Source organism: Spermophilus citellus, assembly GCF_964194105.1.
Source record: "Spermophilus citellus genome assembly, chromosome: 2".
In the NCBI taxonomy this organism is placed as follows: domain Eukaryota; kingdom Metazoa; phylum Chordata; class Mammalia; order Rodentia; family Sciuridae; genus Spermophilus; species Spermophilus citellus.
Window position 1 is genome coordinate 206594829 of NC_138183.1, and position 15530 is coordinate 206610358.

Consider the following 15530-nt stretch of genomic DNA (forward strand, 5'->3'; position numbering starts at 1 on the left):
CCCAACCAATGGGAACTCTCCAGGAGTCCTGTAGCAGGCCAAGGTGAACATCAGGAGTCCAATATCCACATGAATGCAAATCTTAACATAACCATATCATCTCAATGGCTAGCTGGCGTCACCTTTCAACCAAAAATTCCATGCATCATATTACTTGGCTGTGGCTCTTAGCAATCCTCAAGTGTACAATATATTGTTACTAACTAAAACATCACTGTGTGTAATCGATCTCTTGAACTTATTCCACCTGTCTAAATTTGGCATCCTTTGCAGTCTCTGTATCTTCTCCAAGGGTAGATATTGAAGTCACTTTCTAGTCCTGGTCATTTCCAGTCATTGATCTATTGACTTTTTCCACTTCTTTTTTGTTTGATATTAGCAATTTGAGTTTTTCTGGGAAAGTATCCCTATCCTCTAGGTCCTTTGCTATGTGAAGCAGATGTGAAGTACCCTGTTGGATCTCATGGGTACATTGTAGGGGAGGCATGCTGGGGACCAAACCGTAGGCCTTGTGCCCGCACATGTTCTGAGCACTGAGCTGTGCCCCCAGCCCTTGTATGGCTTCTCATCTCTACTACAGTTGTGGTTTTGCCTCTTTCTTTTCTTCTTCTTTTTTTTTTTCTTTAATCTCCTTTTTAAATGTGTAAAGGGCTTATTTTGTTTTGTCCTTTTAAAGAACCAATTTTTAAATTTATTCTGTCTGCATTTTAAATTTGTTTCATTGATTTGAGCTTTTATCTTTATTAATTTCCTATTCCTGGTTTCCTTTGGTTTCTTTGTGGTTTGGATTTATTTTGTGGGGTTTGTGCTTCTTTTTTAAACATGTCTTTAGTTCTGCAATTTTTTGTCTTTTAACGGTGAAGACATTATGCGGCTGCTTCATTAAGTTTCCTTCAAGTAGAGGTTAATTGTGCCCCCTAAGTTTGGATATATTTTCCTTCTCACAGCTTATAATTTCCTTTTTAATTCCTTTTTCATCCAGGGTGATCTGGAAGTGGTTTTAATTTCTGAGTACTTCCATAGGGTCTTCAAAGTGCATATATGTTAGCCCGCCCTTCCTTCCTTCCTTCCTTCCTTCCTTCCTTCCTTCCTTCCTTCCTTCCTTCCTTCCTTCCACCCTTCCACATGATAAATGTGAGGTGACCAGTTTTTCCTGAAGTAGAGAAATTAACTATATGAGTTGTTGGGGCTTTAAGACCTTATCACAGTAAAGAGGGGCTTCTCTGGGCTCTTTAAGAACTGTAACTTGCTGGGGGCTGCTCTCACATATCTCCAGGAAGAGAATCACTAAGCAGCTAGTTTGGGTTTGGGGGGTTTTTTTGTTGCTGAAATGACCTGTCAGATTCCTCTTTGAAGGTATCATCTTTCCAGTGATCTTTTTAAAAGTCGACTACCTGAAGAGCATGGCACATAACAGACAATTCATGTTGAAAAAGCAAAATGCTCTTATAGACAGTAATACCTGTTTCTGGTATTTTGAGGTCAAAGTATAAAAATGCTCAAATCTTTTTTCTTTTAACAGACGGAGTATGCAAGGTTTGAGAATGGCCGATTTGTATACCGAATAAACCGCTCCCCGATGTGTGAATATATGATCAACTTCATCCACAAGCTCAAACACTTACCAGAGAAATATATGATGAACAGTGTTTTGGAAAACTTCACAATTTTATTGGTAATTCTTTTGTTTCTTCCTTCTCTAGACAGATTCTGCCACAAGGCTTGCTTGGGATAGTAAGAAAGGTGGCTGGGGAGCCACCAAGGCCTTAGCCAAGGGAACTTGACTGTTGGATGGGGCCCCAGGTGGTCAGCTAGCAGTGGAACTCACAGCTTCCATCTAGCAAAGTTGGGCCATATTTGGGCTTGAGTTATTAGAAGAGAAAGGGTCTCATCTGGGGATTTCTAAATTTGGCAGAACTGGAATTCAGGTGGTGTTAAAAAAGGGGTGACCCTAGGTTCTCAACTCCAGCTTGCACGTTAGAAAGACCTAAAGAAAATGTTTAAAATCCTGATACCCAGGCTGACCCTTGGTCCACTCATTCAGGTTCTCGGAGGGCTGGACGCAGGCATGTGTGTTTTTTGAAATTCCATGGGTAATTCCAGTGTTAGCCACAGCTGAGTCTCAGCAGCTATGTAAGATGCGAATCATAAATGAGGCAGAAGCTGAGTCCATAGGTTTGCATTTCAAACATACCTTGACTCACTTCATGAAGGATTTGCAAGGCCTTATAAGAGGTAACATATATTAAGAAAATATAAGCTCTCCTGCGAGAACTAGGGAAGAAAGTGTTCTTCACAAATTGAAAAAAATATGGCAAAACTTAAGGGGCAGCTAAAGGGAAAGGAAAAGATGAATGTGCTCAAGACCCATGACAGGAAACCTACCAGTCCCCCACACAGTGCAATACAGGGGATTAAGTGATGTTTGACTTTAGGCCAACTCCTCCTGGGGGCTTCATTTGAGAACTTTGAAAAGGTTGTGAGGCATAGCATTTTATACTAAGAAAATACACAGTAAGAGTTGGTTTTTTTTAATATATATAAGGCTTAAAAAAAATACCAAAACAACTTGATAGAAACAATTTCATTAAAGAAGTACCAAGGTAATACTCTAGTCACACACACAGCCCTCTGACAGCTTACTCTATTACTCTTTGTTACTAGAATTAAGAACTAGAATACTTAGAGTGGGAATTCTTTACCTGGAGTTTTGGTTCTATTTGGCCGGTGGTTCTCAATCAGTGATACACTTTCTTTGTTATTTTTAAGCACTCTTTCCTAAACCTGCACCCCATTCCAAATCCTGATTTATACTTTTTCCCTGTTTCCATAGTGTAAATATATCCCCCATGAGCAATTTCAAGCTACCAATTGTTGTCTAGCTCATGAAATTTCTTACTATTAACTGTCACATTCATAAGCCAGTAGAATCCAGCTCCCATATACCACTGTTGAAAAGAAAAAACAATCTGTTTTTAAAATTAAAGCCCTTCACGTATTAAAAAGTTTATCACGTATTAAAGAGTAAAGAGTATCCAGGACACTCTTTATAATCTGAGGCCTGGGCCCCACTCCAGATGACTCCCTGAGGTGGGGCCCAGCATCATGTCTTTTTGTTTAATTTTAAAGCTTTCCAGGCAGTTGAAGTGAGCAACTAGGACTGAAAGCCACTGCTATAAGCAGACTGGCAAATGAGTTTCAGAGTTCACGGGGACGAGACTGGCATGCAACTGGCAAACAGTTTTGCATGTAAGTGTCATATATTCTAGGGAGAGAACTTAGTGGATTCTCAGATATACCTACGTGCCTCTACACTTCAGAAGCCAGCAATCGGGAAAAAGAATTTGGAATACCTGTTCATAGTAGCTATTCATTAGTATCTTTTCCTCTAGAGATCTTTTGGTGAAAACTGAGTGGTTCTAGTGTGGGCGCTGGCAGGGAGCAAGTACTTGTCAGAGATTTTTCTCTACTATTTAAAGAACAGGCACAGCAGCTTAGCATTCACGTGAGCAAGCTAGAGTCCTGCTGTGGACTTTATAAACAGTTTCAGTTCTTGGTCAGAACTCTGAGTGGACGGCCACCACTTCTTGGAGGGCATCTTAGCTGATGCTTAAAAAACCAGCCTTGTCTGTTTCTGCACATTAAGGAAGATGCTATTCCCAGGTCCTGACTTTCTACCTCACAGTGCACAGTGGGATGAAATGTCCAGGAAATGTCCGAGTGCCTGTTTCCCACAGAGCCCAGGTAATCATCAGGAGTGCTTTCTCAGGACATGTGGCTTGAACCAGCATGGCTGTCCAGGAAACTCAGGTTCGATTAATAACTTCACAATGTGTCACTAAACAGTTAGACATTCCTTTGATATGAGGAACTGGTAACTACCAATAAGAATCTGCTGGAAATATCATAGCCTTAGAAAAACTGCAGTTAAGCCAGCACTCCTGGATTATGAAAGTCATGTCATCTAATTGATGAACAGGAGAAATTACGCTTTCCAGCTCTTCCTCAGGGACAGGCCATTATGAAATCTCCAACTGGATGAAGTTGGAGGGACTTTACTGGGTATTTTAGATACAATCCTTGTGTCATCAAGGCCAATTCCCGACCATGCTGGCTGATGGAATGGGTTATCTGATTGCATCAAGTTGATTCAGAAGTTGAGCTGAACCTGTCGATGTGGGGCATTGACAGTGGCACAGAGCTGAGAAAGGAGGCAGTAGGCTGTTTTCTTTGGAGGTCACATTCAGACATAAAGGCTAATGGAAACATTTTTGTTTTCTTTTCTCTGTTGAATCTCAATCACGAAGCCTCAAGGAGGTATATTCTTTCAGAGAAAATAGGATAGAGCCTCAAGGGTTCAGGCACTGTGCTAGATAGATCTTTTGTTAAGTGTTATGTTATAAAATTCTCACTACAAAACTCTGGGATCATTTTTATTCCCATTTTTGTGGATAAGGAATATTAGGCTTCCCCAGGGTCACATATCCAATAATAAAGACTTGATAGAAAAACCCACTTTGCAGGGTAATTTTAGGGTCATGAAATCACTACATTATGACCTTGCACAAGGCATTTGAAGTCTTCAGACCTCAGTCTCTACCCCATTTATAAGCAAAGGCTTAATCTGCATTCTCCACCTCAAAGTTAATGATTGAGAGTGCTTTAATTCATTCAACTAAACCATGGGATTAGATGTATTAGCTACTGAGAAGCAATGCAGATAAAGCAGAGTGCCTATACTGTAGTAATCCATGCCCTTTAGGGTGACAAAAGTAGTTAAGTAGACCAAAGTGTATACATAGGTGTTGGGTGCTAGGGATGCTGCGGTGAGCTACCCAGGTAAGCAGCCATCCTGGGGTCTGACGAGGGGGTAGGCAGGCATTCATCATGTTATCACTAAATGGATGGGAACTTTTACTGGCTGGCATCTGGCAGAGGGACTTAATGCTAAGAGACAGGATTGGACCTGGTTCAAGAGGATGGAGAAGCCTTCCTGAGGGAAAAGGAATTGAATAGGCCACCTTGAACAAGTTGAACCTTCAGTAGATTAACCCCTCAGCTCCTTCTCCAAGGGGAATAGTAATACCACTCACTCATAGAGTTGTTGGAATGTCATATGCGACAATCTATAGAAAGCATTTAATGCTTGAGTAGATGTAGAGAAGGCAATCAATATGTGTTGGCTACTGTGTAAATTTCCATTCATTCAGCAAATATTTATTAAATGACCATGTGTGTTGTGCACTGAGCTAGTTACTGGGAAACATGGTCCCTGATCTTCAGGAATTTATAATCCACTGAATGAGATAGATATTTAAAGAAAAAAAAATCACACAATTCTTTAGGGAAAATCAGAAGCATTGTGAGACTTTAATCAGGGCATATTAATTTGAATGCCTCTAGGAAGCTAATACAGGAAGCAGCTTGGCACATAGGAGGAAAATAGGTCTAGGATGGGCCAGACAGGCTCTTGAATCTAGAATGTTTTCAAATACCAAAGTAATAGGAGAGGGCTGAGGCTGTAGCTCAGTGGTAGAGCACTTGCCTCGTATGCATGAGGCCCTGGGTTCGATCTTCAGCACCACATAAAAATAAATAAAATATTGTATCCATCTACAACTAAAACAATATTTAAAAAAAAAAAAAGAAAGTAACAGGAGAGTAATTGAAGTGGCTTGAGTAGGGAAGTATAGTTGGATTTGCATGTAGAAACTTCCTCTGAGGATGGCGTGGGGACTGCAACTGAGTGAGGAGAGAAGGTAGCAATGACTTGGGCCAGAAGCTGTGGCCATGAGGTGAGGAAGGAGATGGCTTCAAGAGCCATAACTGAAGAAGTAACAGATGGTGCTTCAGCATACATGTTGAAAGGTAAAGCCTGTGCCCACGGAAAGATTGTCACTGGACATGATTCCACCTGTACCTTGTCCTTTATATGGCAAATATTTTGCTGAGTCCAGGCTCTGCTGGTGAATACAGTGATGAGCAAGGCACCCACAGAGCTCCTGCCTGTCACTGGCTATTGTGAAACAAAATGTAGCATGAATTTAAGAATAAAGTAGGAGAAAGAATACATTTTAAATGTTTTCATCACAAAGAAGTATGTGAGGTGATGAATATGTTAATTAGTTAATCAATGTATACATGTACCATGACATCACCTATTATTTGACAATTAAAAATATAATTAAAATAGGGCTGGGGATGAAGCACAGTGGTAGACCACCTGCTAGTATGCATGAGACCCTGGGTTTGATCCCCTTACAGGGTGCGTGTGTGTGTGTGTGTGTGTGTGTGTGTTTGTATGTGTGTGTGTGTACACAATAAAAATAATAATAAAGTAGGACACAATTGCTTAGGATAAATAGTTATATAGTGGGACAGAATTATAGAAAATTCCCTTAATTATAAAGAAAATACCCGAACACATAAACCACACTGACTCTTTTGCTCTCTTCTTGAGCTTAGAAAATAGATGAGAGACCATCTATAAGGTCTTTCTTGCTTATGGCATCCTTCTTGGACGGGACTCAAGTTCTCGGAATATGTGTTGGATGGTGCAGAGGGAGGCTGACTGGATTCCTAACCCACTGATCTGACTTAAGACTGCTCTTCTCTAATTCAGTCATTGTCCTGGGACCCAGTAGGAGTGTGCCTTCCTCCATGAGGTGCCATATATATGTACCTTTTTTTTTTTCTTCTCTTTTTTAAACAGGTGGTAACAAACAGGGATACACAAGAAACTCTCCTCTGCATGGCCTGTGTATTTGAAGTTTCAAATAGTGAACATGGAGCACAACACCATATTTACAGGCTTGTAAAAGACTGAACATGATTATTTATATATATAGATATCTGTATATACACACACCTATGTGCACACACACACTCTCCATTATTGAACGACTGACTGTAAACCTCACCACGTGGGTGGTGTCCTGGCCCCGAGGTCACCCCAACTTTTCTAAATCCTGTTTGAGTGAAGTCATTTTTTCATGTGTTCATACTATCATTGTAGCTGTGAAGTTCTGGTACAGTTGTAAAGAGAAATCGAGTTGTTTCTATGTGTTCTTCAGATCTGCAGCCCATAATTCCTCGGGAAAGGAAAACCTAAACAACCCAGGTCTCTCTCTGCAGAGACCTGTTTCTTATTGTGGTAGAAAATATTAAGACAGAGCCTTGCCCATGGGACATTTACTGCCTTTACACAAATGTATTTAGTTCTCTCTTTTTTTTTTTTTTTTATCCAACATGAAATTCTTGTTTTAAGATACAAGTAAAATTAATCTTTAAATATAAATGTAAATTAGTACACAAAACTAAGAATCTTTAGACTTTGTAACTAATTAGGGTGGAAGTTATAAAAAGAATGTAATTCACTAAATTATTTTTTAAATGAAACCTTTCTTTCTTTTTGAAACCAAATGTTAAACTATAGCCTTAAGAAATGCTTGGTAGAAATATCCTAATGAGACAAATTTGTACTTCTTTCCTCAAGGTTAAAACTAATCTTCTAATCCATTAAACTCTTGAACAGGTATTACAGAGGAAGAAAACTTCACCCCTTATCCTTAACATATATAGTATATTTAAAAATGTAAAATTTATTGTACTAATGTGATGGTTGATTATTTAATGAAAAAAGAAAAGATGGCTCTTTTTGCAATAAGTAGATAAATACTGAAAAATCTAAACTTACAATGTTTATAGTCTTGTGTGTGCAGTTATATTTTATATGGACAACCAAATTTTTTATTAAGAGTAAACATCTGAACCATTGAAATTTAATAGCAAAATTTTAAAATTGGCATGAATACTGCACTGTGAGCTGCAAAGTATAGAGAATCCTGTGGCTGGGAGAAAAATTTCAACAACCAAACAAGTAAAAGGCTCATCAGGTTTAGCAACTCTGCTCCCCAGAAAATTGTAAGCATCCCTACCAGCCTGTGGATAAATTTATTTCTGGTGACCCAATATGCATAGGAACCTGATGGGACTATATGTGTATGAATGCCATCGCATATGTACACATATACAGACATGGTTATTCAACATTTGTAACATCTGTTTAGTGTTGCTCAGTTTGCTAGGTGCTGATACCTATGTGTATCTCAGTCTGCATCTATACTTAGATACGTTCTCTCTAAGGATATTCATTTTCTAGACATCTCTCAGTAAGATGCAATGGCCCTTGTAAGACCTAGGTTTAAGAGGCCCAATGTTCGTTCGTTTTCTCTCTCTCTCTCTCTCTCTCTCTCTCTCTCTCTCTCTCTCTCTCTCTCCTTTTCAAACAGGCTCCTTCAGGAGGTTCTCTCTTTGGGAGAGATTCAACTTTCCAATTCACATATTCCAAAGCATTTCCCAGGCAGAGTTGGTTCCATGTGGCCGCGTGTCTTGGGTTATTTTCATAAGTGCTTCACTGGGGAGAGAAAAGGGGCTACCCCTCGACTTTCTAGAGGAAAATGATGATCTTATAACCATCAGGAATATGTGAACACAGTAGAACATAAAATAAGTTTTGTAAGGTGCAAAACATCACCAACACTAGAACATAGTTTACCACATCCACGTTTACCACATCTGATACATCCACTTCCTTACCCCGCCATGTGCTCGGACCGTGCTTATACATTGTCTCATATCTTGTGGTCATGAGTATAAGGGTTTGCCTTGGCTTATGATGAAAGGAAAACACTAGACTAACCCTGATGTCTCTCAAACACATCACTGGTCACTGGGAAGACCAGACAACATGCAAAACTTTCCCACTTGGAATGCACATCCTTGCATAAACCAGTAGGGTGGTGCTCATCTTCCCTCCATAGTAAGGCCTGCCTTTGTTCCCTGGTTCCAAGCCAGCCTCTGAGGAATTGCCCTAGTTTTCTGCTCTTCTGTTTGGCCTTCAGCCCAAGCACTTACGCATCTTTCATGGTCATAATATTCATAATGGCTTCTGTCGGGCACCCCTCTTAGGAAAGTTACTTTGGCTCCCATTTCTTGCATTTTTCCTCAAGGGAACTCCCCATACACATACACACACACACACCCGCCCCCAGGACAAGGACTATATGAGTAGGTGCAAATGACCTCATGTGGTTTTAGAGCCAGGCCAGCCCAGAACTTCAGGGGCAGAGATGTCTGGGTTTTTTTTCCCACATGGAAGTGCACCTCTAATGTGCTACCAGAGGGACTCTTGGGATTCACTTTCAAAGCACAAAAATTCTAGAACCCAAGAAGACCAGCTACAGGATAAGCGCTACGAGCTGCAGAGAAGGCCATAGCTGGCCAGGTGTCTTCACAGGGTCAGACTAGGTCCTCTTCTGCCTGGGTTCCCACATCTTTCTCTGAATGTCCTTGGAGTTTAATTTGGGGGGTTTACCTAAATAACCTTGAGAATGACTCTTGATTTAAATTTGCATTTAAAACAGCTGTAAGATTTTTTTAATTTTCCACTAAAGCTTTCATCAGGACAGATATTTTCCTTGTCTTAACTACTGGTCCAGTTACTCCAAACCCTTGGGCTTGCTTGCTTAGTCTCTACCAAATTAACGCTATGGGTGGAAGTTGTGTCGTTATACCTAATCCAAGTCTCTGATGCTTCCTATATGGTTCTTCCTTCTGTCTGTGTTTTAAGTTTCCTAAATCATAATGAAGCCTTTGCAAAGTCAGTCCTCGCCTCTCTTCCAGGTGCTCTCCCCTGGTGACCTCCAGAACCAGGTTTGCGTGAGACGCAGTATGCTTTCACTTCGGAGCTCAGAGGCCAACTTTGCCTAGGGAGGAGCTGAAGTACAGGGCTCTGTTCTGTTGGCATTCATTTCTACCATCCTGAGAGGACTATGCTAAAACCAGAGCCACTTCAAGACATGTCCCTGGCCAGAATCTCTGGCATGTCCAGGCTACCTGAGCTCAGCTTTGATGCTGTGGACATCTTGGACCAGATCATTCTTTGTTGTGTGGGGCTGTTCTGGGCATTATCAGAGGTTTACTAGTGATCTGGCCTCTACTTAGTAGCACCACTTTGCACAGTTGTCACAAGTCAGTGTCCCCTAGACATTGCCAGTGTCCCCTAGGGTACACAGTCATCCCTCATCAAGGACAACTGTCCTACATCTTACAGGCCACATCTGTATATTGGTAATGGTTTCTCCTTGCATTTCACCTGTAGGATCTTCTCTCCTGGGAGCCTTTATCAGATCTTCAAGAGGCAGGTGGGAATATGTTGATCAAGTGACATTATGTCCGTGTTTCCTCCTGCTCTAAAACTTCTCTGATTGGACCTTCAGCCCTTAGTTACCAGAGGCTTTGAAAAAAAAAAAAAAATCCCAGCAGTTTTTGTTATTTCTCATAAGTTCTTGGGTCTCCTCATCAAACCTTTAATCCTTCTGGTTTATTTCCTCCGGCTGCTTCTACTTTCTGCCTTATAGTCAGTGCTATTTGTAGAACTTATTGAAACCTCTCAAACATTTTTTTTTTCATCTTTGGGGATGGATTGGAGAAGAATCCATTCCAGAAGGGGACTTGCAGAGTTTTTCTTTCTTGAGCTAAGAGAGAGCACAACATACTACTTCCCTGCATTTTTTGAATGAAGAGGTTGAGGCCAGAGGAGAGATGAGATGACTTGCCTAAAGTCACCCAGCTGTCTCGTGACCAAGTAAGGCTGAGGACTTCTAGGGCGCTTGCCTCTTTAATCCTTGGCCTCTTCCACACAAGGCCATTCTTCTTTGGTGCTCTATGCTTACATGATCCCTAAGAATATTTGGACAGGGTTGGTTCAGAAGCGAGGGGAGAGTCAGAATCCCCTGTCCAGAAGCACCTTGTCACCCGTGCTGCTTCTCCCGGGGTAGTGCTGCGCCTGACCGCGGCTGTCTGAGCAACCAGTACAGGTAGGAAAGCTGATGAGCCTTTTCGCCTCCTTTGAGGACAATGCACCTGCCACAGGCTCTCAGTCAAATTTGTATTTCTTAAGCATCCCAGCAGCAAAGTCCTGCCCTCAGACCAGCCCAAAAAAAAAAAAAAAAAAAAATAGTCCCTATTCTGAACACTTGGTGTTTAAAAGACCCCAGGTGACTTTTAAACCCAAGTCTTCATTAGATTTCAATACTGTGGTGGCTTTAGCCATTGTTTTTGTACAACCGTCGATTATTTAAATCACACGACAGTCAATTTTACAAACCAGGTACATATCATTTGTATAATTTTGTATAAGCTCTGGTACACTACACCTGTCCCAACAAAGAGTAGAGCTGATTGTTTGTTGGTATTCACACCTGTGACATTAGGGGGACATCTGCATTGCTGATTTCTCTATGTTGATGTTTCTGTGGCAAATCCCTGCACGTGTCATTTCTGAAAAGCCTTAAATCTTGGAGACGTTGCGTGTCGGGTCTGTAGTGCAAAAGGCTGCCTCGGAACCGTGAGCCCTTTTGTAAGCTGGAAGCATTTCTCTTACTACTGTTACTTTTTTAGGAAGTTTTCAATTCAGAGCTGCCAAAGCGTTCCAGTAAGCAGTGCCTTAGCAATACCTTAGTCGTACCGCCAGCCTTTTCTCGCGCCTAGACTCCCTGTCCACTTACCAATTGGCCCAGTATTTGAAACAGGACAAGCAAAAATTGTTTTCGTTTTGGTTTTGAAGCCCACCATTTTTCTTCAGTTCGGTAGGAAACTGACGACTTGGCCTGAAGTCGGTTCTTTGACCACTGCTCTCAAATGTATATACCAAAACAGAAGGTTGCAACTTTGTAGTTTACTATGAAAAGCAAATTGTACTTTTATTGTTGCCTTTTAAATTCACGACCAAATACTTAGCTATTTGTGAATCTTCTGCACTCCAGCATGAAAGTGCCTTTGGTTTGAGGTTCCAGCTTAGAAAAGGGCTGCCATAATAACGATAATTTGTAGAGAGACCAAAAATATTTTGAGATCACCGTAATGCCTTTGGTTTACCGGGATGAGTAACCAACCACAGGCCTCTGTTCACAAGAGCACCACGTGGTCGCCGCCTGCTTGCCAGTGGGGGCCCCACCACCACCCGCCCGCCATAGCACACCGCTGCAGGAGCGACCCAGAAACTGTTGTGTTTGTGTGTGCCGATGGCCCGGCGTGCCGTTTCCGCCCATCACCCAGCCCTGCGTCCAGATGAAGGAATTTCCGCACAAACAACAGAATCTTGGCCGGTGAACAGATATTACAGCTTTTGCCTTCTCCGTGTGTTCGTGTTCAGTCTCCGTGGAGACTCCTTTCCATTCAAATGACAGTGCGCACTTATCTGGTTTACACAATGACACCATTTCGAAAGTTGGAAGCCTCAAACTGAGATGACAGTGCAGAACAAAAATGTGTTAGGGTCATTACAATTGAAGTGTTCTTCTTAGGGCAAAAGTGTTGCCTCTGAGTGTTGTGTATGGATGTGCTATGAGAAACTTCCAAAGAGCACCATTCACAAATTTGGCATTTTCAAAGAATGTTCCAGCCTTCAAAGGGGGCGACTCCTTAAAAGTCTGTGTAGGCTTATTTCAAAACCTTGTGTAACATGGGAAAACTGATAGAGGTGAGGTTAAAAAAAAGGAAAAGGAAAAAGAAAACACCAGCCAAAAAGAAGCCAGGAAAAAAAAAATCAGTTTTTTTCTTTGCTAATATAGATGTAAAAATAACAGACAACTTTGAAAGCCTCTTAATACATATGTTCCATCTGTCTCTACCTGGTGTCTTTAAGAAGAGCCTCTCTGAACTGATGTTTCAGGAGTGGTTTTTATCCTTCTATCCACTCCAAGTTGTGAGTATATATTTATAAAATTTCTGTGTTTAAAAAAAAAAAAAACACTAGCAAATGAAAAGGAAAATTATACAAGTTACAGTCAGCTGCTCAAATTCTCTGCTCCTCCCTGTCAGGACTATACCACAACTTGGAAGGAATTAGTCAAATGTGTGTTTTCCTGCTTCGCTTTTCAGCTGTTACTGTGTTTCCTTTGACAATAGTTTTCTCCTAAACTCTTGGCTTTTGTCATTCAGAATGAAGGTTTTATGTTTCAAAGTTGACTACATTGCAGAGGGTAGTTTCACTGAAGTCATGCACCATTAAGTAAGATGAAATATTTGTATTTATTGCCCCACTTCCTAAGCTGTAACTGTTTACTCTGTGAATTTGTATCAAGTCACGCTGCATCCTTTCCAGTTTAGAGACAGCATTTCCACTCCCTCTCTTCATCATCAGGGTAGATTCTGTTAGATTCCACCTCTCTCGGGTTGACTCTGTCTGCCTTCCACAAGGAGATTGATTCAGCTTCCCCTTTCTCTCAGAGAGGTGGACAGAATACAGGTGTCAATCAATTGGAAACCAATCCCTGGGTTTCTTTTTCTTTTTCTTTCTTTTTTTTTTTTTTTTTTGGCATTAATCGTTTTCTGTGATTAGTTTCACTGTGTAAATTAGATATTAACTGCACTTCTTTCAAAAAAGATGTACATCTCCCTGTTACCTCCTTGAAATATTTACTTCTGTAGGCCTTTTTCAATAGGCTTCATGACTGCAAACAAGGAAAAAAAAAAGTAAAAACAGTACGTGCCTGAAAAATGACAAAAAAAAATTTTTTTGTAACATTTAAAAAAGAAACCTGAATAGCCTTTACTTCTTTAATATGCTCAAATTTTATGTAAATTGGTTTTTGCCACGTGTGTTTGTTCACATTCTAAACGACTTAATGGATTCTCACAGTCTGTGTCTTCGTGTCTCGTGTGTAGGATGGGCTTGTGATGTAAGCGTTTCATCTGGTCAGTGGTTCCTTTGATATTGTACTGCTGTTGGGACTGGGCTGGGGAACCTGCCTCTGGGTAACTGGGTTCCTCTTGGGTAGATTGGAGAGGTTGGGGGTGGGGGCGGCAAATTCACACACATTTTCTCAACCTATTTGCAGAAATTTTCAAAAGGCATTTGGTTAAGCCTCTGGGCAGTACAGTATTCTTGTATTTGTTAACGTTTGTGTTTAGGTACTGGTACCTTTTTGTTTAAAAATGTTCTAAGTGTTGGCTTTAAAGTGAATTTATCTTTAGTATGATAGTTATATGAAAATTATAGGGTTGTGTGCAGAGAATTTTTTTATAAAGTGCTTTGTAAAAAAAAAAATGTATTCTAGCTTTCGCGGTACATATGTGTGATAACTTTAATATCCATGACAGTCAAGTGCAATTATTTCATCACTCTAAAAATGCTATTTTTGTGTCAGTTCCTGCAGGTGTTTTCATGTCTTTGCAAAGTGACACATTTTGATGCCTTCTTGATAAAGTGGTAGACATTTTGTAGCTTTCTAGAAACTTTGTATTCATACGGTATCAATGAAAAATAAAGAAAATGAAAGTGTGGGTCACCTTTCTTATCTGCAAAAGTGTGTGTTGTTGAGAATGAAATGTGCACTCTGTGTTGTGGGGAATTATATGAAAGAGAGAGCAAAGTAACCAGGCTCAGTGGTGTGCACGCTTGTAATACCAGCAACTTGGGAGGTTGAAGCAGGAGGATCACAAGTTCAAGGCCAGCCTCAGCAACTTAGCCAGACTTTGTCTCAAAAATTAAAAAGGACTGGAGATATAGCTCAGGGGTAAAGTGCCCCTGGGTTTAATTCCCCATATCTCTGTCCCACCCTCAAATAAATAAAACAGAAAAGGAGGTTGAAACCTTGATCTATTTGACATTATCATATCTAACAAAGTTTCTTAAAAACAGTCACAAGTCGGTCCATCTGTTTGCCTGTCTGTCTCTTTTTAGTGCTTCGTTAAAATTGACAAAAACTGTGTTGGGGATATAGCTCAGTTGTAGGGTGCTTACTTAGCACGTGTTCAGTGTCAACCAAACCCCAGTACCCCCGCCACACATACACACAATTGACAGAAATTTTGCAGAACAACTTGTCTGTGGATGCCAGGCACAAACTGAGAAGCCAGATCCCATGGGCCACAGCAGGGTACAAAGGGAAAAAAACCACACTAGCTGAAACATTGGGCATTTCTTGTTAATTCAACTTGCTGGGCACACAGCAGGAACTAGCAGTTAAGCATGTGTGGGGAGCTGAGATGAGTACAGCAAAAATCTCACCTGCAGCAGATTGAAAAATGTTGAGCTGTAAGCCCCTGCCTGGCCTCAGATCACCCCTGGGTTTGTGCCTCACCGGTAAAGCATACACATGCATAACAGCAGCTTCACTTAGTGTTTTCCTAAGCACTGCCATTTGTGTTGGTACAATGCCCATACATTGTGTCCTTTAATTCTCATCAGAGACCCAATGGCATTGTTGCCCTGCAAACCAAGATTCAGAAATACTAGTTCATCTAAAGTCATGGCTAGTAAAGGGTGGAGCCCTAAATAAGGTCATCCTGACCCTTTAGCCTGGGCTTCTGCCTTTTGGTTAAGCCTAGGGGATAAATGTAGCTTGGGGGAAAAGAATTTTATTAAATCATCATGACCTTGAACTTCTCTGACAGTGAGACCAAGTGTACCTGGGATTCCTTCCATTTGTGAACCAGACCTCAGAGGGTCTTGCTTCTCCCTG

The 15530-nt window shown here is 40.9% G+C and overlaps 1 protein-coding gene across 12 annotated transcripts in view; it reads left to right on the forward strand.

Annotated features, from left to right (window-relative positions):
• TEAD1 (TEA domain transcription factor 1) overlaps positions 1–14349 on the forward strand; it is a 258092-nt gene extending 243743 nt beyond the window's left edge. For all 12 annotated transcript variants that reach the window (XM_081278676.1, XM_081278666.1, XM_081278675.1 and 9 more), the window contains 2 exons: positions 1523–1675; positions 6713–14349. In XM_081278676.1, the coding sequence (XP_081134802.1) occupies positions 1523–1675; positions 6713–6826 (267 nt within the window). In that variant the 3' untranslated portion in view covers positions 6827–14349. The remainder of the gene's footprint in view (positions 1–1522; positions 1676–6712) is intronic.
• The last annotated feature ends 1181 nt before the right edge of the window (positions 14350–15530 follow it).